The 26,851-nt window shown below is 46.9% G+C and overlaps 4 protein-coding genes across 11 annotated transcripts in view; 1 reads left to right on the top strand and 3 right to left on the bottom strand.

Moving 5' to 3' along the window:
* The window catches only part of ZSWIM3 (zinc finger SWIM-type containing 3), a 13,215-nt gene extending 499 nt beyond the window's left edge, over nt 1–12,716 (bottom strand). The window contains 2 exon segments of the mRNA XM_037812291.1: nt 3–1,885; nt 12,352–12,716. Coding sequence (XP_037668219.1) covers nt 3–1,885; nt 12,352–12,506 — 2,038 coding nt within the window. The 5' untranslated portion in view covers nt 12,507–12,716.
* ZSWIM1 (zinc finger SWIM-type containing 1) overlaps nt 1–13,047 on the bottom strand; it is an 18,022-nt gene extending 4,975 nt beyond the window's left edge. Inside the window, exon 1 of one of the 2 annotated variants that reach the window (XM_037812297.1) lies at nt 12,850–13,047. The gene's annotated coding sequence lies outside the window, so the exon portion shown is untranslated. Of the gene's footprint in view, nt 1–12,351; nt 12,491–12,849 lie in introns of those variants that run through there. The other variant, XM_037812296.1, reaches the window with a different exon arrangement.
* On the top strand, nt 12,951–23,834 carry ACOT8 (acyl-CoA thioesterase 8). Its single transcript, XM_037812306.1, has 6 exons — nt 12,951–13,115; nt 14,397–14,533; nt 17,379–17,604; nt 18,955–19,112; nt 19,621–19,815; nt 21,155–23,834. Exons 1-6 carry the CDS (start codon nt 12,994–12,996, stop codon nt 21,271–21,273), a joined length of 957 nt encoding a protein of 318 aa, XP_037668234.1. The 5' UTR covers nt 12,951–12,993; the 3' UTR covers nt 21,274–23,834.
* SNX21 (sorting nexin family member 21) lies at nt 20,469–26,851 on the bottom strand. Of its 7 annotated transcripts, none has more exons than XM_037812300.1 (4): nt 26,791–26,851; nt 26,173–26,446; nt 25,582–25,739; nt 20,469–22,495 (listed from the first exon to the last, which is right to left on the bottom strand). In XM_037812300.1, exons 2-4 carry the CDS (start codon nt 26,438–26,440, stop codon nt 21,821–21,823), a joined length of 1,101 nt encoding a protein of 366 aa, XP_037668228.1. In that variant the 5' UTR covers nt 26,441–26,446; nt 26,791–26,851; the 3' UTR covers nt 20,469–21,820. The 7 variants fall into 7 exon arrangements, with proteins under 7 accessions (XP_037668228.1, XP_037668230.1, XP_037668229.1 ...); XM_037812302.1 differs by lacking the exon at nt 26,791–26,851 and adding an exon at nt 26,718–26,734; XM_037812301.1 differs by lacking the exon at nt 26,791–26,851 and adding an exon at nt 26,605–26,669.

Here is a 26,851-nt window from a genome sequence, read left to right as displayed (position 1 = left end):
GCCCTCCGCTTCCTCTGGTTTTCCCCAGAGGAAAGGGAGTTGGCCTACATCCTCGAAGTCTCCTGGCTGCTGAATGGGCTCGGGCAGCTGGTAGGGGTCAGCCCAGATGTCCACAATCTTGCGCAGGGTGGAAAAGCGCTCCTCCAGCTCCGGCCCCTCACTCTGCATTAGCAGGTTCGCCAACTCCCTGCTAAGGTCCTGAATCATGTCCTGTTGTCCTTGCTTCCCAGGCTGGCCTGCATTTGGGACCAAAACAGTGTCCCCATTGGGTCCAAGGAGGTGCTGGTATCTCTTCTGCCACCGGCGGCACACCATGGCTTCGCCCACAGGCTGCTGGCTGGTATGCAACAGGGCCAAAATGTGCCGGCATGGCAGGCGGTAGCACTGTTGAAAGGAACAGCTGCAGCTACAGCCATCTTTGCTAACCTGGTGAGAGTCCTCTAGCAGCTGCACGTCCACTGAGGAGCCAGCTACCTCCACCAGGTGGGTGGAGTTCTGTACCACCTCCCACTCACTGTGGCACAGCTTATAGGCCAGCGTGGAGCCACACTGGTGTAAGATGTCTAGCATACCACTTTGGGAGGGCTGCACCTGCTGCTGTGAGTCTGACTTTGTCGCTTCCACAGGGAGCCAGGAAGGCTTGGTGAGGCTCCCTCCACAGATTCCAAAAGCCTTCTTGGACCTTGGCAGCATGCTGCTTGCTGGCCGGGCCCGCTTTAACTTGGGAGGAGCTGTGGGCAAGTTCTTTAAGCCTTTGGTATTAAATAAGTCTATGTAGTCCACAAAGCTGAGGATGCAGTCCAGCAGGGACTGCTGTTCTCGAAAAAGGCTTGACACTTTGCTGGTGACAACATCCAGGCTGTCCATGTAGGTGTTACACGCGTGCAGGCCCTTCCTGACATGCATATACCATAGCAGCTCGCAGGAGAACCAATGGGCCTGTAGGAAGCTGAAGAGATCCTCATCTAGTAGGGCTTGGGACATCTGAGAGAGATTTTGCAGGCTGGCATCAGAAGTGACAAACACAGCCTTCCGCAGGGCTTCCTTCATGAGCCATTTAAAGGATGGCTCAGCTGAACTACGATGCAACTTCTTCTCCAAGAGTCGGGTTGTGTGGTAGATGGAAAGGAGGATGCGGGCACCAGGGAAGATCTCCTGCAGGATGGCCCGGTGAGGGAAGGATGGGTCCACAAAGACCACCTTGACCTTAGGCCAATCAGAGTTGAATTCTGTGAAGATGCTCAGCATCTTGGCCACAGATGTAGCTGTCTCGGTCTTGAGCACAGCAAAGTGTACCACTCGACCCTCTCGTTCCTTGTTCTCCACCAAAAACGCATAGAGGATATGGCCCTGGGCATTCTCTACCCGGTGCAGCAGGAGATTCTCTGGGAAGCGGATGAACAGATAGCCCATCTTGCTGCTCTGGAAACTGAGTCGGTCTAGGTCCTGGCTGTTGCCCACACTGAGGGAGGCCATGGAACCCTCATCTACCTTGAGAAAGTTCTTCATCACCTTTGCTATCTTGGCCAGGTCAGAAGGAGTGATGCTTTCCTGCTCAGGCTTTGAGGGCACCTGGACCTTACCTTGGCAAAATGATGGTTCAACTGGAAACTTCTCAGTCGTATCAAGGTTTTTCTTGGTTGTGGAACACATAGGCTGGGGTTTCTGCAGGCAAGTTGTCTTCTGCACTTTGGCAGCAGTGTCTCTTCCAGGACCAGCAGTTTTGGAGTCAACATGTATATGCTTGGTGTTCAGTTCACTAATAAATAGTCTATCTAGCTTCTCGTTGTACTGCAGGAGCAAGTATGCTGGGCACATATCTGTCTCTGGTGGTCTCTTCCTGTTGGACTGGGTCCGAATACAGACAAATTTCACCTGCACATATCTAGGGAAGGTAGAGGTGACAATGAGAAAGGTGCTGACCACTCCCTTTCTCTTATAAGGTCCTGCAGGTGACTCTCTTCAGGACTAAAATTGACTAATATTTCCTGGGGGCCACAATGTAATGTAGGACGTAAGGAAGGAAGCTTTAGGTTAACTCTCAAGTCCCAAAGTACTAAGCTTTTTCTTCAAGACCCTCTCCGACTATAACTCCCCATATTTTCCTCTATAGCAGTTCTAAGCCCAAACTACTTTCACTCACTCTCTGTTGCTCATTTGTAGTTGCCAACAATTCAATCTTAGGCAAGATACGAGGGAAAATAAGACAAGAGGTAGGCAGCGGATTGCTCACTGTTTAAAAGGTCCCCTTAATTCCTGTCCTTTGGAAGCCACTGCTTCCACCTCCTCCAGAATCAAAGATGAGAGGCCTTAAGACACAGAACTTGATCAGGGGTTTTCAGCTGAGCTCTTCAGGGCCTTCTGGGAATTTAGGGGTGTGTTGAGGCCTGCTTTCTGAAGGGGGAAGAGCTCTGCTTGTCTGTTTCATTTAAAGAAAAATGTCCACACCTGAAAAAAGTTTGATACCCACTGGGCTCAATGATCTTTAGGGTTCCTTTTAGATTTGCCTTTCCAGGCTGAAAAAGTGATGATTTGAAAGTGACAGGTAATTAAATTGAACATCTGCCCCTTCTTTCTTCTTATGCCAATTTTACCCACGTTTCAAGGTCCAGATCATGTCCCACCTTCTCCAGAGAATCTTTGCTGATGCCCCCAAGCCATAGTAATTTCTCCCTTCTCTAAAATCATAGCATTTCTCTAAAGGGCTTAGCTGAGTGTCAGCATACGTAGTGCTTATAGAGGGGACACTGGAAGCAGACTGCCTGGATTTGAATCCTGGTTCTACCACCCATTTGCTCTTTAAATTTGGGCAAGTCACTTCCCCTTCCTGTATACAATTTCCTCATTGCAAAATAAGACCATCTTATTAGGGTTGTTGTAAGGATTAAATAAGCCACAAGTATAATATTTAGCCCAGAGCCTGGTTCAGCCCTTTCTTTATGGTCAATATAAGTTAGCTATTGTTATTACTACAGCTCCTGTACCTTGTGACATTCTCTTGGGTGTTTGTTTTCTGCTATTTAACTTCTCAAATGTTTTTGCAGTGACTTTCCAATTGGCAGGACAAGATATCTCACAGTTTTCTGAGTACCTATCACAGTGCTATACTCAAAGCAGATGCTTATCAAAGGCTTACTGGATGAATGAATCATGACCACTGGTGGGTGGGACGGGTCATACCCCTGCCTCCTCAGGGAGTGTTCCAGCCCAAAGATCAGGGGAGGGGAAAAAAATTCTCAGCCAGGGCACAATCAGGAAACCTTACCCACCCTTTTCCAAACACTCTAATCCAGCTGTTCCTGTGGGGCAAGCTTGAAAAACAGGATCTGTCAGGCTCATCAATAAAAGGGTGAAAGGGCCTGGGGCTGAGGATGCCCGCACCTCCTGCGTGCACAGTGTTGGGTAGCTCTGCTATCCCTAGCTCAAGGCAGAAGGGGCTGGAGCAGCCCAGTAGTATGGGAGGCCAGTGGGGAGTGACCCCAGTGTGGCTACTGCCTTTTTCTCCAGCTCCGTTTTCCACTCCTCACCGTCTTGTTTTCTATGACTTAGAAAGGCAAAAATAGCATGTTCACTATGCTGCACCTCACCTCGTGCCTGTGCTCACATTTATCCCTCTATCTGGAATGCCCTTCCCACTTTTCTTCATCTCAGACCTTACTCAGCTTTCGAGATCATATGCATCCATCATCTTTTCTACGTCTTTAGATTGGGTCCTACCATTCTGTTCTCTCAACAGCTTAGTATAACTCTGGCTCTTAGAATTATATAGACTTCTGTGCATTTAGTGAACGCTTGATGAGTTACTCCAAATAAAGTTACCGATGACTGCCAATCAAAAAGCTCTTCCTACCATTCCTAGCTCCATTAATGACCACACCTCCCAGGATGGGAACCTCAGCATTCTTTTTTTTTTTTTTTTTTTACCATTTCTCCTCAACATGAAGAAGCATTTAATGGAATCTATTACAATGGAAGCATTTCACCTGGAGAGGAGTGTCAAAACTTAAGCTATTACTCTAAGGTGGATTTGGGTTGTGAAAATGGTGATGTGAAAATGTTCTTTTTAATTTTGACTCAATTGCCAAGAAAATCTTTTCTCAGATAGATGAAAACTACTGATTTGGGGAAAAAACAACCCAATTCCTATAGCCTTTTGTAGGCTGTGGATTCAGACTCAAAGGGAAGATCAATATAAAGTGAGATGATATGAAGCCTTCTGGGAAGATCTGGAATACATATGCTACCCTGCTTCTTCCTTCGAGATACCTGGACCAGACAAGTGTGTCCTGTGAACCAAACCCAGGACTCTGCAAGACCCTATTTTTCTATGTTTTCAGCATTCTTTTTAATTCTTCTTTCTCCTTGGTGTCCAGATCCAATATGCTAACACTTTATATAATATATATGTTTTTAGACTATGTGCTTTTTATTTTATTTTTAATACATTTTTATTATGTATATATGTTAAATTTCACAACAGTGATAACTTTCAAAGTACGATTTTAACAAGTAGAGAGCAAATTTCAAAGAATAATAAGTCTTTTTAATTCTTCCCTACCACTACTACAAATACTGAGGATTTTTACATGCCAGGTTATACTAAACCATTAACATTCTTCATTTTATGCTAGGAAAGGGGTGCTATTATCATCCACATTTTACTGATGAGGAAACAAGCTTAAAGAGGTTCAGCAGTGTTCTGAAGGGTGAGGAGCTGGGATTTGCACTAAATCTGCTTGGTTACCATTATGCTGAGTAGTTAACCAGTACGCTGCCTTTCTTCCTTCAAAATATTCCTCAGATTTGATTCTTTTCTCAGAATTCCCATTTTTGCCCTCCTCATCTTGACTCCCTACACCTTGGTCAGCTTCAGTAATTTCCTTGATAGTTTCTAAACATACTGTCCTCATTGGCATCATGCATTTCAAACTGAATGGGTACTAGGCAGAAGCCTCTATTATTTTTTTCCTGCTTCCTTTAATTTTTTAAATTGAGATATAACTTACATACAGTGAAGTGCACACATGTTTAATAAAAATTCATTCAGCACTGTAGTTATTTTCATCTATACTTATTTCTGTCTCTCAGGCATAGACTCCGCTAGAGACAGAGACAGTGCTGATATCTAAAAGAGCTCAACCAGGATCTGGAGGAAGGGAAAGTCAGTCCGCCTTGCTTCCTTCCAATCTACTCTGGCTTCTCCTCCTGGACTGTAACCCCAGAGGGCAAGGACCTGACTGTGTCCCCACTGTACTCCCAGTGCCTGGCACTGTCCCTGGCACATACCAGGAGCCCTATAGACATACACTGAATGAAGGTCAAATGAATGAATGTACGACATAGAATGTTCTTCCTACAATACAAGTAGTATACCAGGAAGATCACAGGAGTAGAATTCTGTCAGATGACTTTGCTCCTAGTCCTAGTCCTAGTTATAATTTAATTCTTCCCTACTACTACTACTACAAATATTGAGGATTTATTATATGCCAGGCTATACTAAGCCACTAACATGCTTCATTTTATGTTAGGAATTAGAAGAATTAAAACTGGTCCAAAGTTATAGTTAGTAAGAGTAATACTGCTAGGACTAGGAGCAAAATCATCTGACAGAACTCTAAGAATTAAGAATTTATAATTAATTCTGACAGAACTAAGAAGAATTTGTCTAATTTCAAGCATTTACTGAGACCTGCTATGTATCAAACACAGTATTAGTTGCAGGGCGGCTAGAAGAACAAATTAGACAGCCCCTACTCTCCAAGTCTGGTGAGCAGAGAGATGATTATATAGGAGGCCAGTAAAAGTCAAAATTAAGTGAATGTTAAATAGAGGTACAAGCAATATACTTATAAATGAATAAAGAGTGATTTGCTCTGACTATGGGATTGGGACAGATTAATTTTACATAAGATTTTTGTCCTTTATTGTATATACATTGTGCCTTAAACAATGAATGAGTAGGATTTTATAGGTGAAGAATGGGCAGAGCCATTTTAGCAAAGTAACTTGAGTTAGGAACAAGACAACAGCCAGAAGATCTTAGCTCTACTACCATTAACTGTGACCTCAGACAAGTCTTCACTTCCTCTGAGCCTTCAATTCCTTATCTACAAATATGCAAATAACAATAAAATAAGTCCCTCCTGATCCAAGAATAATCAGTACCAGAATAATCAGTACCACTTAAAGTGAGTCCATTTAAAAGGCTCTAGCAGGTTGTGTTGGTTCATCCTTTTGCCTCCTTCCTCCCAAAAGAACTCCAGTTTTATTCAGAATGCTACCCCTCCCCCCCACAGCTACCTGCTTCAGGGCTAATGTAAACCAATTAAGGTAATCCCATTAGGAATGGGCATGGCTGTTGGCCCAATTCTGGCCAAAGAAACATGGTAGGAAGTCTGTGGGATACCAAGCCATAAAAATATGAGAGGGGAAACTGGTCACAAAAATTAGACTCTCCCCATTGACAGGGACTTTGTGTCATTTAGTTAGATCCCTTTCAAGGCCGGCAACTCCCTCAACACATTTCTTCTGACTTTTTCTATAAAGTATTATAGTTATTACTTTGCAAACATTTACTGAACACTATGTTTTAATAGCTACCTGCATTTTCTTATTTAATCTTCACCACAATCCTCCTCATTTTACAGAGGACGAGACTGTGCCTCAGAGGTTAAAAAGTCTTGTCCAAATTTAAGGGGTTTAAATAAAATAAGATGGCCACCTGCTTTGGCATTGTTGAGAACCATCCCTTTCCGAGAAATGGCAGGACTTCTCAGAGGATAAAAACTGACCACAAGGACAGCACTAAGAGACGGCAGAACATCCCCGATAAAGGTGCAATTTGAGCAACAGTTAGTGATAAACTGGTCTTGGTCCGGTAAGAATAGCATATTGGAAATGGATGAGTAGATCATACTAACTAATGTATATCTGTTCCCTGCTTTGTAAGACCCTCCTATGTAATGAACTTAACTGTCAACCAATCATTGTAACTTCCCACTTGGAAATCCCCTAAATGCTTTTATAAGCAGCTGTGACCAGATGGTTGCTGAGACTCATTCCACGCAGATTGAGATCCCCAGGCATGCGAAGAGTCTCTCTCTCAATCTATATTGTATGTTGTCTTTTTCTTTTAACAAGGGAAAAACCTGTTTCTCTGACTCCAGAACCTTACTCTTAACCACTGTACCAGCATTTCTGGAACTTCAATGAATCATAACCATCTTTACATCTGCCATAGCCACCCACACATCATTTGCACTATTATTTTCAAGTAGTTTTCTTCAAATCAGCTCACTTGTTTTACCCTGCTTAACAAGATTTCATGTCTACATATTTAAATAAATAGTTACTATTCCAGTCATCTTGCCTGACCACCAGTAGTATGTATACCCGGCTGTGGGAAACACTGCGCTCTGCTACATTACCTCCTAAAATCATTTCCCCTGCTTGCCCCCCAGTGCACCAAGAGCAGCACTTGTTCCACACATCCATGTGTCACTAAGAAGCCCAACACCGTGAAGTCTCCACAGAGCCAGTGTCCAGTAAATGACCCAAGGATATCCTTTACAACATCTCCAACAAGTAGTCGACCAGTCTCTGCATAAAAACCTGTGCCACTCATGAATTCACTATCTCATAAGCTAGCTCAGTCCACCACTGTCCTCAAGGGTAGAGAACACAATTTTTATTCATCTCCATACCCCAGCTCAAAGCCTGACCCACAGTAAACACTTAGGCTCTTACTAAAAATTTATTGAATGAATAAATGAACAAAGGATATTAGAAAGCTGGTACAGCCTAGTGGTTAAGTATGGCAGCTAAGAGCTCTGGGAATAAACAGGCTGGGTCTGACCAACAGTTCTAACGCCTAGGTGCTTTCTTGTAGTTTCTTGAAACACAGCCTTCAAAGACTAACATCATAAACTTTGAGCCTTAGCATAATGCAGAGGGAGAACCTATTAGTCACCCCTTAACATTTGACTTCTGCTGTTTTCTTTATCTGCAATAATAATAATAACAGAAGCTAATATTTATGAAATACTTTCTAATACTAGGCACTGTTTTAAGCATTTTATAAGTGTTAACTCATTTAACAGGAATAACAAAACTTTCCTCTGATAAGGTAAGTCAGAGGACCAAGTCAGACAATGAAGGAGAATGTGCTTTGTAAACTCTCTGCAAAATGTCAGGAATGACAATGTCACTTTTCTAATTAAGAGCCTGCACTGATACCAAGTGCCAACCAAACCCTACCCCTGCACACACAAACCAGGTTAAGTTTTCCTGTCTTACCCTCATCCAGCATCTTGAACATTTTCCTTTTCCTTTGGACCCATTACACAATTTTAAGTAAGTAACTATTTCTATGACTGTAGTTTAATATCTGTCTCCCTGACTAGAGGGTAAGGTACATGAGGGCAGGGCCCAATTTGTCTTTTTCAACACAGAATCTCCAGACACTACCGTGGAGCAAGTTCTCAGTAAACAGTTTGCTGAAACTAATGAATTAAACTGTGGAACCTATAGTAAGGCTAACTTGCCCATCCAAGTGGAATAAGTGATATGGACTAATCTCCAACATAAATTAATAAGTGAGAAAAGCAAGGTGCAAAATGATGTGTATAAACAGTATGCTGCCGCTTGTGTTTAAAACAAGATGCTTACGCACGTAAAAACTAGGCCTGTTTAGGCACAGGGCTTCTCAGGAAGGTAACACTGGTTGCCTCTAGATAATGCAGTGAAAGGGACAATGACTTTTAGACCCTTTGGTAAGATTTTAATTTTTTTTAATGACATGACTATAATAACCCTTCAAAAACAAATTCATTTTTAAAATTGTCCAACCTTCAAAATCAAAAATAAATGAAACTAATCCCAACCCTCCAATCTATTTATCTGGGCCAATCCAATTTTCTTTCCTGCTGTCCTCCAGCATAAATCTCACTTCTGGCTAAGCAAGTCTTCTCACTGCCTTCTGAGCTCATCATATTAATATCCATACTAGCTCATACCTTTTCTCCCTCCAGGATGCTACTCCTCCTGTGGTAGGAAGAATGGCCCCCCAGAGATGTCCACATCCTAATCCCTAGAACCTGTGACTACATTAGATTACAGGACAAAAGGGAATTAAAGTTGCAGATGGAATTTAGGTTGCTAATCAGCTGATCTTACAATAGGGAAATTATCCTAGATTATCTAGGTGGGCCAAAGGTAATCACAAGCATCCTTAAAAATGGAAGAGGGAAGTCAATGAAGGAGATGTGATGACAGAAGCAAGATCAGAGTGATATGTGAGGACTCAATAGGCCAGTGCTGGCTTTGAAGATGGAGGAAGGGGCCATGAGCCAAGGAGCATGGGACAATCTCTAGAAGCTGAAAAAGACAAGGAAACAGAACCCTGAAGACATCATGTTGACTGAAATATGCCAGACACAAAGGGACAAATATTGTATGATTTCACTTATATGAAATAACCAGAATATGCAAATTCAGAGAGAGAAAGTATGTTACAGGTTACCAGGGGTGGGGGATGGGGAGTTAATTGCTTAATGGGTACAGAGATTCTGTTTGGGTTATGGAAAAGTTTTGGTACTAGATGATGGTGATTGCAAAATATTATAAATGTAAATAATACCACTGAACTGTATACTTGAGAGTGGGAAATTTTATGTTGCATATATGTTACCAGGATATTAAAAAAAAAAAAAAGCAAGGAAGTGGATTCTGCTCTAGAACTCCCCAAAAGGAATGTAGCCCTGCGAACCTTAATTTTAACACAGTGAGACTGGTGTCTGTCTTCTAATCTACAGAACTGTAAGATAATAAATTTGTGTTGTTTTAAGCCACTAAATTGGTGGTAATTTGTTATAGCAGCAAGTAAAAATCTAATATACATCCCAACAACTCCCTATCTTTGGGGGCCTACTTCAAGTCTCTCTTGCTCTTCTCCAGCCCACAGTGATTTTTCTCTCTCCCAACACCAATCACTTGATGATTCATTCATTCAACAGACCATTAGTTAATGCCTGCGATGAGCCAAATCCTGTGCTAGACCCTGGGGATTGCAATGGTAATGCAGAACCCCTCTCTGCAAGAGTCAGCCAATCCAGAGAAACCCCTGTAAGTTGTATTTGAAAACAATGTGCTAAGAGACATAACAGGTGTGGTAGGAAAAAAGAGGAGCTGCATCTAACCTAATCTTGGGAAAGTGAACAAAGGCTTCCTGGAAGAAGTACTGAGACCTGAATGAAAAGTAATAATTATCCAAGACAATTTTCTAGAAGTGGTCCAAACTGACCTCAGATTGCACAAGAATATTTATTTTAATAATTATTTCTAAATACATAGCATTCATTTCACATTAACACTCCATTTTACTTTGAATCGGTCAATGTGATTCTAGAGTAACTTATTTTTTTGCTATTTTCCTGTTACTTCATTAATATTATTGCTTAGATTGGAGCTAAAATAGGTTTGACTATTAAGACTGAGTGAATTTACAGAAAAATGTGAAATAAGTCATAGTACAAGATATGACAAGAACTGAGATAATGGTATACAAAATGACATTTAAGGCAAAGTGAACTAAGATAGCTGAATGGGTGAGGTCATGCTAGCCAGACCAGGGAGCTGTGGCTGTGACAGAGGCTGAGTGTGGAGTGGCTCCTACAGGGATGGAGCACACAGTGCAAGATAGAGCGGTCAGAAGGGTCAGATGGCCTGGGAGAGCCAGGTTAAGGATCCTGGACTTCATCCCGAAGGCAACAGGAAGCTACCGCACTTTTTTTGAACTAGACTGCATGAAGCTTGAGAGAAGGGCATTTTTTGGTATTCTTCACACTGCTACCCACAAGAGATGAAGTCCAGACATCTTGCAATGGCACCTAAAGACCCTTCAGGAAGACTGCAAGAGACCTCATCTCCTGCCAAGCATAGCACCCCACAGTTTCTCAAACATGTCACCTTCTTTCACGTTATCAGTGCCTTTGCTCCTGCAGCTCTTCCTTCATCTTGTCAAACTCCTCCATACTACTAGATAACTAACCACTGAACTCCTAACTCTAGGGTTCTGCTATTCATCCAAGGCCCACAGAAACCATTACTTCCAGTATTAAGCCCTTCCCTACCTCCCAGGCATGTCACCTCCTCCTCTGCATGTATGTCTTTTAAAGCTTTTATCACATACTAGTTAGCTTACTTGAGTCCAAGTCTATCTTACCTTAAGCTCCTTGAGGGTAGGTTTGTACTCTTACTCATCTTTATGTTATCTGTGCCCAGCACAACACTAGACTTCAGAGTTGTGGAAAGAACACAGCCTGGTTCCCTAGCTAGAGAGCTTTGGCCAAACATCTCAGTCTTGAGGTCTCAAACTGGGGCCCACAGATATACTTTTTTAACTCTCAAAGTTGGCCCACATAGTGAGTTAAAATTTTGATTTCCAATTTTTAAAGGTGGACAAATTCACATAAAAGTAAGGCTTTCTGATGCCTCCTATCCTTTCCACATGGTCACAATCAGCTAGAGTTGATTAGATGGGGCCTGCTCTCCAATTGGCCCCAATTGACACTTCTTTCTAGTAGTGCCAGCACAGAGGCCAGGTGTCAGCTGTTATTTCATCATTCTTTTTTCTTCTAGTAAAATTAAAAGTTAAACTTTCTTACACTGGGCTGTTTCACCTGAGCCTTAGAGGCATTTGAGTTTTTAACCCGTCTTAACCTATAAGCGTGTTTTGTCATCTATCAAATGGGAAAAATAACATTTATCTACAATCCTCAATATAGCCCTGCAGGGTAAAGCATGCACAAAGTAGAAAATGCTGTCTTGGGAAGTGACTGAAAAACGGTTATTAATATCAGGAGCTCAAGAACCATATTTATTGAATAAATGAATGAACGAACCAACCAACAACTGACTGTTACTGCTTTGTGAAGAGGAGACCAATGAAGGAAATTACAGCTAAGATGTTTTTTACTCTTTGCAGGTGCTCAAAAAAAAAAAAAAAATTAAAAAAAAAGCAAATGGCAGTTATGAATTCTAGAAAAGCTTGTTGAATAAAGGAGTGAATGAAGGTGGGTTGTCAAATATTATGCCTGTAGTTTTGCTGTTTTCAAAAGGCACACAGCAGGTGCTCAATAAGTGCCTGTTGAATGAATGAATGCGGACAGAGATAAGGACCCAGCTGCATTTCCCCCCTCCCACTCCCCTCCCCTCCCCCTCCTCTCCCCTCCCCCTCCTCCTCCCCCCCCCTCCTCTCCTCCTCCTTCTCCTCCTCCAGGCCGCCCTCGGGGGGCTGTCTGGCCTCCTCCCCACCCTCCTGCCCCGCCTCCGCCCCCGCCCCGCCCTTACAGGATATCCTCACGGATGGAAGTGCCATGGTTGAGGTTGTGGAACCGGACGGAGACGCAGTCCCTGAGAATGAAGGAGCACCTGTTCTCCTTTTTGTAGGCGCTGAAGCACTCCTTGAAGTCCTTGTAGGTCTCGAAGCAGCTACCTAGCTCCATGACCGCCCCCTCAGCCCACACCAGGGGCTGGTCCCAGCCTGGGCCCAAGATCACACCAGGGGTCAGAGGTCACACTATAAGGTAACACTAGGCCTCAGAGGTCGACCACACCTGGGTGGCCTACCAGGAGGAGTCCAAGGTCTACGAGAGTAATAAAACGATGGAAGCGTCTTTGCTGTCTAACCGAGGGGAAAAGACACTCAGCTCTTATTATTCAGCCCCGGGGATCCGCCCCCTCACTATCGTATCCAATCACACGTGAGACTTCCAGACTGGCATTCATTTCCTCCAATCTTTAGAAAGGGCTAACCCCACACACCCGAAGACGGACAGGAGCACTGACCAATCATAACGGGAACCCCGCCTCCGCCAAGGTCCGCAGGAGACTTCCGATTATTAGGATGCGCTGCCGGAAGCTACGGGTCCAGATTAAGTCTCCGAGAGCTCCGCCCAGTGCGTAGTCCAGGCTTGGCTGCAAGTGGACAGGATGTCTACCATACAGGTCTCGGAGGACGGGCAGGGCGGCGGCGGCGGCAGCGAGGGGGACCTCCGCAGCGTCTTGGTCACCAGCGTGCTCAACCTCGAGCCGCTGGACGAGGATCTCTTCAGGTAGCCGGGCGCACCGGGCTCGCGCCCCCATTGGGACAGAGGCTTCTGATCTCGACTGCTACCACCCGGTGTTCCCCAGCTGCGTAATGAGGACGGGCTCTGCGCGCGATACGGGCTCTGCCACGTATGGGAAAGGGCATGCTCCTGACAGCGCCGTGCATACTGCTGCGGCTTCTTCCCTCCCACTCCGTGCCGGGACTGCGCAGCGCCACCCCTAGGTGGTCCTTGCGTCTGGACAAAGTGGTGGCCTGATACCCTACTCGGAAGCTTGCTTTTAGGGGTGATGTCCTTTAGGAGAGCCATCCCAGAAAGGGCAGTGATTTGCCCTAGGGGCATTTTGCTGCGCTGGTTTCAAACTTAAGTCCCTTGATTCGCAGCTCCTTGCATACTCACCAACTTTATCCTCGTGCATCCCCTCCACACCACTACCAGTTGGTGGGGTCTGGTAATTCAGAACATCCTGAGGCCTGAGCATGTTGACTCTTTCTTTGCCCACGGCAGTTAAGCTCTTGACTGAGCTGGGGATGCAACATCTTTGGCCTCCAAAGCTCCTGCAGGCTCTATCAGAAATTTTCCTAGGCTTTAACCTCCCTTCCCCCACGGAATGACTTGCAAATAATGACCTGGAGGATGGAAAATGAACTCTCGGGCTGGGCTGTGGGAAGCTTGAGACTTAATTCCTTCAACCTCCACCAAGCTTAAGCACTGGGCAAGTCTTTTCACCTCCTGGGGTGTCAGTTTCATGATCTGTCCAGTGAAGGGGTAAGACGTACTAAATGTCTGAGAGCACTTCCAGCTCTGAATCTGATTCTAGGAAGAACTTGGCTATTGTGGATGATGTTTGTGGGTGGCAGGACATTGCAGCCTACCCCCCAGCTCAGCCTTTGAGGTTCATCTTAGTCCATTCAAGTCCCTGGTATGGGGAGTGGAAGAAATACTGGACTTGAGATCAAAAGACCCACATTCTGTCCAGGGTTTGCAGCGTTTAAACTGTGTGATCTTGCTCAGGTCATCTCTGATCCATGTTGTCTTACCGGAAAATAAGGGGGTTGGATTGTTATTCTTAGCTGAAGTCCCTAGATAGGCTTTGGGTAATCGTGAAGGTTATATGCAGAGTGATGCAAGGATATTTGCCTGGAGAGAGGATCCGTGGCTTTGGCCATATTCTCAAGAGTATCCCAAACCCCAATAATGCTAAGAGGTCTGCACCAGAAGCTTATTGGGGGCCATCGGATTTGGCCTAGCACCCAAGTCTCGCCCACTTTCTCTTTCTTCCCACAGAGGAAGGCATTACTGGGTACCCACCACACAGCGGCTGTTTGGAGGTCAGATCGTGGGCCAGGCCCTGGTGGCTGCAGCCAAGTCTGTGAGCGAAGACGTCCATGTGCACTCCCTGCACTGCTACTTTGTTCGGGCAGGTAAATCACCCCGTCCCTGCCCCCAACCCAGTCCAGGAGGCATTGGGGGGCTGAGTGAGGAGAATGGGGGAAAGAGGAAAAAAGAAAGGAAGAGAGGCAGAGAGTGAGAGTTGGTTGAGTCCTTAGGGGAGCCAACCAAGAGAGGACTAATGTCTTGGGCCAACAAAGAGCCTTGGACCTCACACCTGCTGAGACTCACTGGGTGCTTGTCATCTGGCCCAAAAAGATATGTTATTCATTTGCTCCTTGTGGTCTTTTGTTCTTCATTTTTTACATACCGTCAGGTGTCAAGCACCATGCTAGATCCTCCCTAGGGTGAGTGCCCATTTTAAGAGTCATTGACTTCTCTGTACTTCCACCAGCAGAGAGGATTTTGTGGAATTTTATATTTTGAGATTTGTAGCAAGAAAACTAAAAAAAAAAAAAAAAAAAAAAAGTGGATTTCCCCCTTCATCATTTTACAGATATAAAATGTTATATTTTTCTTACAACATGGCCATGCCCCTCTCTCCCCATCCTTGTATTGCCTGGAAGTCATTGCTAACTTATGGTAAATTATTTCAGTAGTTACCCAATGCCCAGCCCAACTCTTACCTGTATTCTAGTTGGAAGCAGATGTTTACTTTATTTTCCAACTTAGTTATAAGCTGCGAATGTGTTGGCCTTTTGTTGATGTAAGACTTCTGGCCTAGCAAAAGACCTGTTTTGTGAGGGTGAATCTATGTCTTCATTCTGTAATACAATAATTATATGAGTCCTTGCAGTTAAAGCATCTAGCACAGGGCCTGGCACATTGCAGATTTTTCCATAAATAATAATTTTTTATGATGAACTTATGGAAATAATTAAAATTTGTACATTACAGAGCACACCTATGTACATTATCACAGAAATAAACATGAGGGGTGGTGTTCTGGTTTGCTAATGCTGCTGTTATGCAAAATACCAGTAATAGGTTGGCTTTTATAAAGGGGGTTTATTTGGTTACAAAGTTATAATCTTAAGGCCGTAAAGGTCCAAGGTAAGGCATCAACAATAAGGTACCTTCATTGGAGAAAGGCCATTGATGATCCGGAAAACCGTTGTTAGCTGGGAAGGCACGTGGCTAGCATCTGCTTGCTCCCAGGTTGCGTTTCAAAATGACATTCTCCAAAATGTCAGTGTCAGCTTTCAACGGCCATTTTCAAAATGTCTCTGTAAGCTGCTGCAGCGCTGAGTTCCTTCTGTTTATCAGCTCTTTTATATGGCTCCACCCTGAATTGGTGGGGTAACACCTCCATGGAAATTATCCAATCAAAGGTCTTGCCCACAGTTGAGTGAGCACATCTCCATGGAAACAATCAATAGGTTCCCACCTAATCAACACTAATACATCTGCCCCCACAAGATTGCATCACAGAACATGGTATTTGAGGGGTACATAATACATCCAAACCGGCACATGTGGGCACTCCTGCCACCAGTCTATGTATAAGGAAACTGGGGCCCAAAGAGGTTTCGTGGCAGTTCCTACAGCTGCTTAGGGAGGCAGAGCCTGTGTTTGTGGACTGCTGCTTTCTCTTTCACCCAGGTGTTGGGGGAAAATCCTTTTCCGTGGAGGAGATCCTCTTCCTTGGAAATTCTCTGTCCTGGGGGAAGCATGAAATGAGCCATGCCCAAATGAGCCATGCCCAAGCTTCCATTTCAGAATTAATCATCAATTATTTGTTCCTCTGGCACCTTCTGGAAAGGCTGCATGACAGCTTAAAATATAGTGTTACTAAAAATTAAAGTACATCAGGCTAGTAGTAATGGGATTTGAGCAAATGACTGTACCAGAAAACTAGGCTAAGACATATTGTTGTAATTTTATACAAAATTTAGTTCTTAGCTTCCTGGCAGCAAGGCAAAAAAGGAAGCTCTCTTATCAGTTTGTGATGTGAGCCTCTATCAAATACATTAAATATTATAACCAACGGTGATGTTTCAATGATATTTTTTAATAAGAAATGCTGTGGGATAGGGGTCCTTGGCTATTTATCACATATTTCTATTTCTAAAGTCAAGGAAGAACGTTAATCAGCTGGGGTTTTAAAAGGAATTTCTTTGGGGAGGTAAAAGAATGTAATAGAGGAGTCATCTGACTTGGTACAGGTTTAGAGCTTAGAGAATCTAGAGCAGGGGCCAGCAAACTCGATGAAGGGCCGGATGGTAAATACTTTAGGTTTTGCCGGCCATACGTTCTCTATCGTGACTGCTCAAACCTTGCTGTTGTAGCGTGAAAGGGGCCCTAGGTAATACATAAACAGATGATCATGGCTGTGTTCCAAAATTTTTGTTGTTGTTGTTGTTACAAAAGCTGGCAGCAAGCAGGACTTGGCCCAGGGGTTGTAATTTGCTGATCCCTGATATAAAGGAATGGTTCTGGACTTAATAAGACAAAGGCTCCGAGTATTTACTTTATTTAACAGATACTTACAGAACACTCACAATGTGTCAGCTATTATTCTGAACCCTTTACCACTGTGAACTCATTTAATTCTTGCAAAAGTCTTGTGAGGTATGAACATATGATGATTCCCATTTTATAGATGAATAAACTGCTCAGAGGTTGAGTGACTTTCCCAAGGTCACAGAGCTGGTGAGTGGCAGAGCTGGGATATAAATGCAGGGAATCAGGCAATGTTCATTGTTCTGTGCTGCTGACAGAGGAGCTCCAACCACACTGAGAGAAGACAGAGCTTGGTGTTCTGTATGCCCAGTATCTACTGAACTAGAGAAGGGAATGGAAGATGAGTGGCAGAGGTACCTTTCTGGCCTATGGGGCTAACTTAGGGGCTCACTGTGTCCCTTGTGCTCTCTGCAGGGGACCCAAAGTTACCAGTGCTGTACCAGGTGGAGCGGACACGAACAGGGGTGAGCTTCTCGGTGCGCTCCGTGAAGGCTGTGCAACATGGTAAGCCCATCTTCATCTGTCAGGCCTCCTTCCAGCAGGCCCAGCCCAGCCCCATGCAGCACCAGTTCTCCATGCCCACTGTGCCCCCACCAGAAGAGCTGCTTGACTATGAGGCCCTCATTAACCAGTATTTAAGGTGAGTGACCTGGAAGCTCCAGGGAAGTAATTCCAAACTGTGGTCGCCACCCATTAGTCATGGAATCCTTTAGTGGATCTTGACCAGCATTTTAAAAATACAGAATAGAAAAGATGATCTTGGAGTATATTGGAGTGTATTGTATGCAGTAAGGATAAGAATGCTTTTGTGAAATTTTACTTTCAGTTGTGTTTCTGGTGTGTGTGTGTATGTGTGTATGGCCATATTGGATCATGATGTAAAATGCAGGATTTATATCCAGCAAGTACAGACCCTGCTACAGCTTTACTGCTTGTAAACTCCTGTAACCACTTGGTAAATAGCCACCTCTCCAGCCCCCTAAGGGATCCCATCTCCTTCCTCTGAGTCACTCGTTATCCAGCAGCTTAGAGTGGGGGTCTTCTAGGGTCCTGGTGCAGGGCTATGGCCCGTATCTGTTCTGATTAGTTGCTGCCTTTGCCCTGGGTATAGAACTGCACTGTTCAATACAGTAGCCTCTAGACACATTTGGCTATATAAATTTAATTAAAATTAAATAGAATTAACAGTTCCTCTGTTGCACTGGCCATATTTCAAGCGCCCAATAGCAATGTGTGGCCAGTAGCTACCATAGCGGACAGTGCACATTAGAACATTCCATCATCACAGAAAGTTCTATTAGATAATGACCAAGAGGATCAGGATGAAAATGGCAGCATCCATGAAGAGCTGGGAGTGGTTGTTTCCACGGGGAAGGGGCTTCCCTGGAAATGGGCTCCTCCCTCCTGGGGAGACTGTTCTCTCAGCTGCTTAGGGTTAGGTAACTCAGTCCATATTCCCTGAATATGGAGAATACTAAAAAAGTGGTTAAGAGTATGAACTGTGAAGCCAGACAGCCTGGGTCCAAATCCTGCCTTCTCCACTTACTGAACAAGCTCCTTAGCCTCACCGTGCTTATTTCATTTATCAAACGGGAGATGATAGCACCTATCACACAGGGTTCTCGAGTGGAACGAATGAGCATATGTGAAATGCTTAGAACAAGGGCATAGGGTTTGCCTTATTACTATGTGTCAGCTTTATATGCATTACCTTGTCTATAATGTTTGCTATGAGGTAGGTTTCTATCATTATCCACATTTTGCAGATGGGAAAATAGACTCAGAGAGAAAGTACTAACTTGGATAAGGTCACATGGGTCATTAAGTGTCAAAGAAGGGATTCAAACACTGTGCTATTCTGCCTGCCAGGAGTGTTGGGGAGCTTCGGGGATAAGTCAGGAGTTCCTGTGGAGGAACAAAAGGGGTCAGCTCAGATGAGAGGCTCTCCTGTTTTGGAGTCTCCCCCAGTCCCTCTGCCCTTTATTTTCAGGGACCCTAATCTCCAAGAGAAATACCGAGTGGGGCTGAACCGAATTACTGCCCAGGAGGTACCCATTGAGATCAAGCCACTAAACCCACCCACCCTGAGCCAGCTGCAGAGGATGGAGCCAAAACAGATGTTCTGGGTGCGCGCCCGGGGTCACATTGGTAAGAGGACTTCCTGAGCTGGAGGAAGACACTCCCTAGGGGTCTAGGCCTGCTACTCATTTGTCCTGTGTGACCTTGGGCATTGTTACTTTTCGCCTCTGGTTTTGCTTCCTTATCTGCATGTTGAGGAAGCTTCTCACCAGGGCCTCTCTCAGCCCCTTGCATGGGAAGAATGTGAGAAGACAACAATCCCAGTGTAAGCCTTTTCTGGGGAAGGCAAAGCACTGCTAACCATAAGGTGCCTTTGTGCAAACTGGAAAAAGGCCCCCGTTCCAGGGACCAGGGTGGGAGGCTTGAGTGGAGACTGGATATCAGTCCTCACTCAGCCCCCACTCCCACCCCCACCTCCCTTCCCTGCCATACACACATACACCTTGAGCCAAGTGCCCTCGTACAGCAAAAAGCCTGCACATCTGTACTTGGAAGCCCCTTTCTCCCCCATCACCCTGCAGGTCCTGAACCACAAAGCTCAGGAGCCTGAGGCTGATGGGGCTGGGACCTGTTGCAGGGGAGGGCGACATCAAGATGCACTGCTGTGTGGCTGCCTATATCTCGGACTATGCCTTCCTGGGCACCGCCCTGCTGCCCCACCACCACCAGCATAAGGTGTGCTTCATGGTCTCACTGGACCACTCCATGTGGTTCCACGCCCCCTTCCGAGCTGACCACTGGATGCTCTATGAGTGCGAGAGCCCCTGGGCTGGTGAGTGTGGGACTACATGGGGCAAGGGCACTGACCCTGGGGTGGCAGGAATCATGGCTTCTTGGTCAGTGCTGCCCCCCACTTCCTGTGGGACACTGTACAGGTCACTCCCGGCCCCTCCCCTGGGCTTTGGCATCCTCATCTTCAAAATCACAAGGTGGGACTGTCTATGAAGGAATACCTTTTCAGCTCCAAATCCCTATATCATGCTGGGAAAGTCAAGGGAATGTTTCACTTTCTCTCGGAGAGCAGTGCTAGTTTCAGAACTACTTGATTCTCTGTATGATCTTGGGCAAATCCACTCTCCTCTCTGAGCCTCAGTTTTCCCATCTGAACAAATGGGGGATGGCATTAGAGTAGTGGTCTCTAAACCTGATGGCCCACCAGACTACCACTTCAGGGAACTTTCTTCAAAATATGGTCTCATATTCCACTCCCCAGATTCTAACTCAGCAGATCTTGAGGCCCAGAAAACTATTTTTAAAAAGCTCCCTAACTGATTCTGTGATTAACCTGGTTGGGGGTCAGGACACTCAGTTGTCTCTAAGGCTCCCACGTGAACATCCTTGTGTGGAATAGAGAGAAACCCAAATTCATTCATCAGTGTCTAGTCTCAGAACCCTGGGTTCCTTTCCAAGGAGATACATTTCAAATGAAGAAAAAAAGCTCTGCTTTATAAAACAGGAACCAAACTTAAGGGACTCTTCATACTCAAGGGATACTCTCAAGTATCAACAGCCTCAACACACGAGATTAATAACCTTGAACTCAGGACACTTGGTTCAGGTTTGGCCCTGATACTTAGTGCCTAGTTCCTGAGCCACTCTGGAACTGTTTAAGGGAAACCAGTGGTTCCCTTCATAAACATCCAACTCCATGTGGTGGCCAAACCTCATGGCTTCAGGTTCCCTTCTTTTCCTTGGAGGTGGTGGTGGGGGATGTCTTCCAGGAATTACCTGCCTGGGGGACCTGGTTTGAATTTAAAAAGGGAACTGATGGGTTTCCAAACACAAGCGTCCAATGGTGGGGCAGATTTGCCTGGCTGTGCAACTGAATGAGACTGTTCTCAGAGCTCCTCCCTCTGTGATCTTTTTGAGGAAGCCAGTGGATATGTGAAGGTGCTTATCAACTGTCAAGTGGGGTTCCTGTGGGAGGGGTTATCCCCCAGTGACTGACCATGATGGGCTCATAAAGGGGCACTTGGGGATTTGGAGTGGCCACAACACTTAGTAGTGCCATTGCAGGCGGCAGCCCTGTCCTGGGCCCAGCCATTTTCACAAAGTGTGTTTGGCTGTGCTGAGGCAGAGAGAAAGCAGTTATCACCCTTCTTGCCCAACAGGTGGTTCCCGGGGGCTGGTCCATGGGCGGTTGTGGCGTCGGGATGGGGTCCTGGCTGTGTCCTGTGCCCAGGAGGGTGTGATCCGAGTGAAGCCCCGGGTCTCAGAGAGCAAGCTCTAGCCTGAGGTACCAGCTTGGCCTGGAGCTTCAAGGATCTCCTGTCTACTCCCACTACAGAGGCAATAGTTACAGTCAAGGGCTGTGCCTTCTACCCCACACATCCAATAAAGAGATTGTTACTACTGGAGTGGCTGGCCTCTGTAATTCCCCTGGGCCAGACAGCAGTCTTCTCTTGATCTCTCAACTCCAGGACTCCAGGGGCAGAGTCTCTGACCTTTGCTCAGGCTGCCTCAGTGGCTTGGAGGCCATGGAAAAGGGAACTTTGACCCTGACTGGGACACAGTACCCAGCTGCTCCTAAGCTGGAGAGGCTGCATCCAACTTCCTCATTGCCCCATCCCAAGGCAACTACAGCCAGAGCTCACCTTGAGCCCAGATGAACAGAAGAAGCAAGTTTCCTTAGACTGCTGCACACTCCTTTTCTGGAACTTCTAGGGACTCCCAGCGTCCCCTGTACCCTTCCAGCTGCTGTCCATGCTCTCCTCAGGACCATCCCCCCATCCTGAGGCAGCCCGCTTCCCCACAGTAGCTTTAAGTTGAGGCAAAGGTTAGTCCAGCACCTCCTTGATAAGCAACTCTTTGAGACTGGGGGGTGGCATGGGGGTGAGGCCTGCCTCCTGCAAGGCCTGGAGCTGGGCCTCTGTTTGACGTTTATCCAGGCCCAGGCGCCAGGAGAGCCGGACATGGGCCTCCAGGAAGGGTGCCAGCAAAGGGTGGGGGCTCTTGTCCCCCAGCAGATGCAGGGCCCTCTCACAGCATGCCCGGGCTTCCCCAGGATCCTCCAGCTCCTGGTGGCACACAGCCAGCCCAGCAAGTGTCAGCAGGGAGCGGTCAGGGCATGAGGGGGTGCCCAGCTGGGCCTGCAGCTTCCAGGCATTTGCCCAGAGTGCCAGAGCCTCCCGGTAGAGGCCGGTGCAGGTGAGGCTCTGCGCCCGCCGCAGCTCAGGCAGCACGAAGAAGTCCTGCAGATCTGGGGCATGGCGCAGCTCAGGCACTGCCTGCAGGTGGCTCAAAAACTGCTCAAAGGCCCGGCTGCGGCGGGCGATGGTCTCGGCAGTAAAATTCCGACGCAGGCGCTTACGGGGGAAGGAGATGGCAGCCATGGGGCCCCGGAATTGCCTCTGGAGGCTTCGGTGCAGCCGCTCAAAGTCTGAGTAGCGGCGAGAAATCTGTGTTGGCTGGCGATCTGGTGGCCCTGGGCCCATCACGGCGAGGGTGTAGAGCTGCAGGGAGGGTGTGTGTCAGGACAGGTGCAAGTAGTCCATAGGCTCCTTCCCCCCTGCCCCCACACACACTTTCATTTCTACTTCCCACCTTTTCCCTTCACCCTGAAACTGGGCCCAGGAGGATAGGAGCTGCTGGGGCAGTGGCTAGGAGTCCAGTCCCATCTTACCTGAGGCTTGTCTGAAATGACCCAGGCCCAAGGCAGCACAGAGAGAGAAAGACAAAGATGAGCTTCAGTGCCTGGGGCTGCTGCCCCTTTTGCCCCTTCTAGCGAGTGCCCGCTCCTCATAGAGCACTTGGCTCTTTCAGAGCACCTCTGAAACCCAGGCTGGTCTCCTGGGCCTCTGTACTAACCTTTAGAACCAGCTTGGAGCTTCGTTCCACTGTGGACACACGCCCCCACATTCCTACCAGGTTATTCCAAACCAGACCCAGAGGAGGGTCTTCAGACAGCCCAAACAGCAATAACTGAAAAGGACAATGGACTAGGATGCAAGCTCCTCAGCCCAGGTGAGCTACCACCTTCTGGGTGATTCTGGCAGAGTATTTCCCCTCTTGGACCAGGTCTGTGTTTACTCAAGAGTGGCACGTGTGCAAGTGTGGCTCTCTGAGGTTTTAAGGTATTAAGTACTAGAGTAACTAATCCTGAATCACAGGTGGAGGTGATTCTCCCTTTGATTCTCTTTTACTTCCTGACTACTATTGAGAAGCTTGTGGTTTGGTGCTCTTCTTAAAAACAGCACTTCAACACTTCTGATCTCTGTTTTTAGAAAAGAGCCAGAAAGCAAATCTCAGGTTGGGGCCTTCTCAGTCAATAGCATCTAGGCAGGATTTAATGACATCATGGTTTTATTTTTATGGGTAACTTCTCTTTAAAGCAAGTGAGGTTTTCCACACATGGTAGTGCTATAAAGTTGTCTTTTGAAATAAATTTAAGGGGAAAAAAGCAGGTTTATTTATTGAAAAACCATTAAGCAAGTAATGGTATAAGTGATGTTTAGTTACAAGAATCGTGAAGGTGGTACTGGAATGATTGAGGTTTGGGAAACACTGGACAAGATGACCTAAGTTTCCCCCTAAGCCTGAAAACCTGAATATGGATTAATCCACAATAATGTTGAGTCAACAGATTTAAAGGGGACTTAGCAAATGTTAGGTGTTAAAAGCATGCTGACACCAAACCCAGATTTTTCTCTCCAGTTTGTTCTGTGGAACTGCCAGTGTTACTGCCACCCTTGTTCAGTTAGATTTGTCTACCTTATCCTCTTAAAGATTCACAGTGTATGTTAATATAAAGGATTTGAAAGTCTCACAATAAAGAAACCTACTTTACTTTCATTCAACTCTTCATTCCCAAGACATAATGGCTGCAAAATCTTTTTTTTTTTCCTTCAAGGAATAGTTATTAACATTCTAGGAAACCAGTTTTCTGCAGAACACACTTCAGAAAGCACTAGTCTATAATAGCCCCTTATGTATATCTAGCTTTTATTTTTATCTTTAATTAACAACCCAAGCCCCATTATACATCCATGATCTCATCCTTATAACATCTCACCCCCACCCCCACCAAGATAGGTAATGACAGTAGCTCCATTAACGAGCACTTACCCTGTGCCAGCTGCTGTGCTGAGCATTTTACATGTATCACTTCATTTAATCATCACAACAGCACTGCAAGGAAAGGGTCCTTATCTCTGACAGCTGAGGAAATGCTCAAAGAGGGGGCAAAGGGTTCATAACTTGCTCTAAGTGACATGGCTGGTGAGTAGCCCAGCTGGGATTTGACCTCAGGTAGATCTGATTCCAAAGCTTGTGCTCTTAACCCCCAGGAGACATCAAGTGGGGATTAGGGTCTTCAATAGGCAGAGTAGGTGATTTGCTTCCCCATATATGGACCAGGTCATACCTGGGCGATCCTGTTCTATCCTGCCACTTGCCTCCTATTCAGGTACCTTGTCACCCCATTTCTCCCTGCCTCCAAGCTGCAACTTTATGGCTGATCCTTGGTGTCTCGTTCCTGTGCATGACCACCCCCCCCCTCCATCTACCCCAGAGCTCTGGGACCTTTGCCACTCAACATCTGGGCATCAGTCAACCCCTGTTCAAATTGGAGGAGTCTCTCCATGGGTGTGGCCCTGTTTACTAACAGCAGCAGAGAGGGATGGAGAGGCCCAGATGTGGGACAGGGCTCTAGGCCCCTTCCTGCTGAGTCAGAGGTGGAGGAGGATGATGAAGAGGAGGGAGGTCAGAGGCAGGCCTGGTGGGGAACAAGATCTGGCAGACCTGATTCTCTGTCAGTTCCCTTCCACAGTGAGGAAAACGGACTCTAAGACCTCTTCCCCACGTTGTTCTTCCCTTCAACCCCCTACTCCCATCCCCTAAATCTAGCTAGATTATTCTGTACAGGATGAATAAAAATTGACTTACCTGAGTTGGAGGGAGGCCACAAAAGGCCCTAGATGCCAGCTGTTTTCAATCCAAAGTAAAATTATAATACAGATACCACTTCAGAATGTCAGGCACAATGCTACAAGATTTCTGTGCTGTCTCATCTAATACCTGCCACAGTCCTCTGCAGTAGATACCATTATCAACTATCCCCACTGTTCAGATGAGGAAACTGAGGGTCATCAAGGTCACACAACTCACCCAAGGTGAAGCAACTGGTAATAAATGAGATTTGAATCAAGTATGGTCTGGCTCCGAAGCCCATTTCCTTAAACCACTAACCCATGAAACATGGGTCTTAAGTCTGACCCAGATAATGACCTTCCCTCTATATCGTGCTACAATTTGCAAAATTCTTGGCTCATGCACCAGCTCTCAGTCTCAAAACCAGGCTAGTGGTCTGGTCCAGTATCCCCAATTTGCTCATTCTTAGAAAAGCTCAGTAATTTGTCTGAGGACTTGCTCAAGTTATATTCTCCTTCTGACCTCATTTTCTCCATCTGTAAAACGGAGCAGCCATTTATAATGGAACAGCCAGAGATCCCCTCCCCCGAAGTTAGAGCCTTTCCTACTCCCTTTTAGCCACACCAGACTTACAGGCTCATAGCCTAAGGGTTCTTGGACCCTCACTCACCACGTACTTGGAGGGTGGGTCCTTGACTACGTTGGCGCTGGTCACCTCAAAGAGTAGCCGCTGGGGTACCAGGGTGTTCCGGGACTTCTTCCAGAAATCCTGCAGGTGCCGCGCCAGGAGCTGACTGCCCCGCGGCCCGTCAGGCTGGGGACTCCCTTCTGCGCAAGTACACACATACCAGTCAAGTCACAGCACCTGGGGCCAGGACCGATGTAACCACGTGCCATGAATTCCTTATTTTCACGACCTGTGACGGGGGCGTTATCCCCATTTTACAGAAATGGAAACTGGGGGCCAAAGAGGGACCTGGTGCCAAACACTGTCTAGCACTTATTACCACTGGTATTCCAGGCCCTGGACATTTAATCCCTAAAACAACCCTCAGATGGGAGTTTTGGGTTTTTTTTCACTTGAGGCAAGGGAAAACTTGGCTCAGAGAGGTGTGACTCTCTCAAGGTCACACGGCCAGAAGTGGCTGGGGCACTTAAAGAAGCGTAGAGTTTCGGCTGGATCAACTGAGTGCCCAGCAGGTGGGATGGAGGCCTACTCGACACCCAAGTGTTCCAGGGGACCCCGTCTACCCGCACTCGCCTGCGTCTTCACCCGACGCACAGTCCCCGGAGGGCAGCGAGTCGAGGCCGGCGTCCTCCTCCTCCTCGTCGTCCTCGTCGTCGTCGTCGTCGTCCTCGGCGCTGGTGAAGCTGAGGGTGCCGCTGAGGCGGGAGGACAGGCCCTCGGCGTCGTCGTCCTCCAGCTCCGAACTCTCCGGGAACTGCTCGGCCTCGGGGTCGGCCGCTGCCTCCCCGCGGCCGTCGCCGGCCAGGGCGTGCCGCAGCCGGTGCAGGAACCGGGAGGCCATGGCACCCTGGGGGGAGCGCCGGGCGCAGGGTCCTTGGCCTGGGCGGCGAGCAGGACCCATCCCCCCCACCCCGCTCCCGGCGAGCGGCAGAGGAGCGGAGCCCAGCCCGGAGGAGGGAGGGGCGCAATAGAGGCCCCGCCCCGCCCGCTGGGGGTCTTGAGTACCTCGGGACTCCTACCGGCCTCGTCCTCCCCGGACCCAAGCAGCCTGGGGCGCTGCGCCCTTCCTCAGGGGCCGGGACTCTCCCCGCTTCTGTCTCCCCGCCTAGCGCCTCTACCTCCGGGGCCCTGCAGTGCACTCAAGGGCGCGCCGCTCCCCGGGAGTCCCGGCACCCCTCCACCGCGGCTCACCGAGGCCGGCCGGGCTCCTCCGGGCTCCGCCGGGCCCAGGCCGCTCCGAGCGCCGCTTCCT

This window comes from Choloepus didactylus, chromosome 19, assembly GCF_015220235.1.
Source record: "Choloepus didactylus isolate mChoDid1 chromosome 19, mChoDid1.pri, whole genome shotgun sequence".
NCBI lineage: Eukaryota > Metazoa > Chordata > Mammalia > Pilosa > Megalonychidae > Choloepus > Choloepus didactylus.
The sequence above is the reverse complement of the archived record's forward strand: the minus strand, read 5'-3'. Positions and strand labels throughout refer to the sequence as shown.

Excerpts from the sequence above, each read along its gene's own strand:
- ACOT8 (XM_037812306.1), top strand. The coding sequence starts at position 12,994 with ATGTCTACCATACAGGTCTCGGAGGACGGGCAGGGCGGCGGCGGCGGC. Across the intron at positions 17,605-18,954 it reads CTCATTAACCAGTATTTAAG|GGACCCTAATCTCCAAGAGA; the intron begins GTGAGTGACCTG and ends CTTTATTTTCAG. Across the intron at positions 19,113-19,620 it reads GCGCGCCCGGGGTCACATTG|GGGAGGGCGACATCAAGATG; the intron begins GTAAGAGGACTT and ends GACCTGTTGCAG.
- SNX21 (XM_037812299.1), bottom strand. The coding sequence starts at position 26,500 with ATGGGTCCTGCTCGCCGCCCAGGCCAAGGACCCTGCGCCCGGCGCTCC. Across the intron at positions 25,740-26,172 it reads TGCGTCGGGTGAAGACGCAG|AAGGGAGTCCCCAGCCTGAC; the intron begins GCGAGTGCGGGT and ends GTACTTGCGCAG. Across the intron at positions 22,496-25,581 it reads ACCCACCCTCCAAGTACGTG|CTCTACACCCTCGCCGTGAT; the intron begins GTGAGTGAGGGT and ends CCCTCCCTGCAG.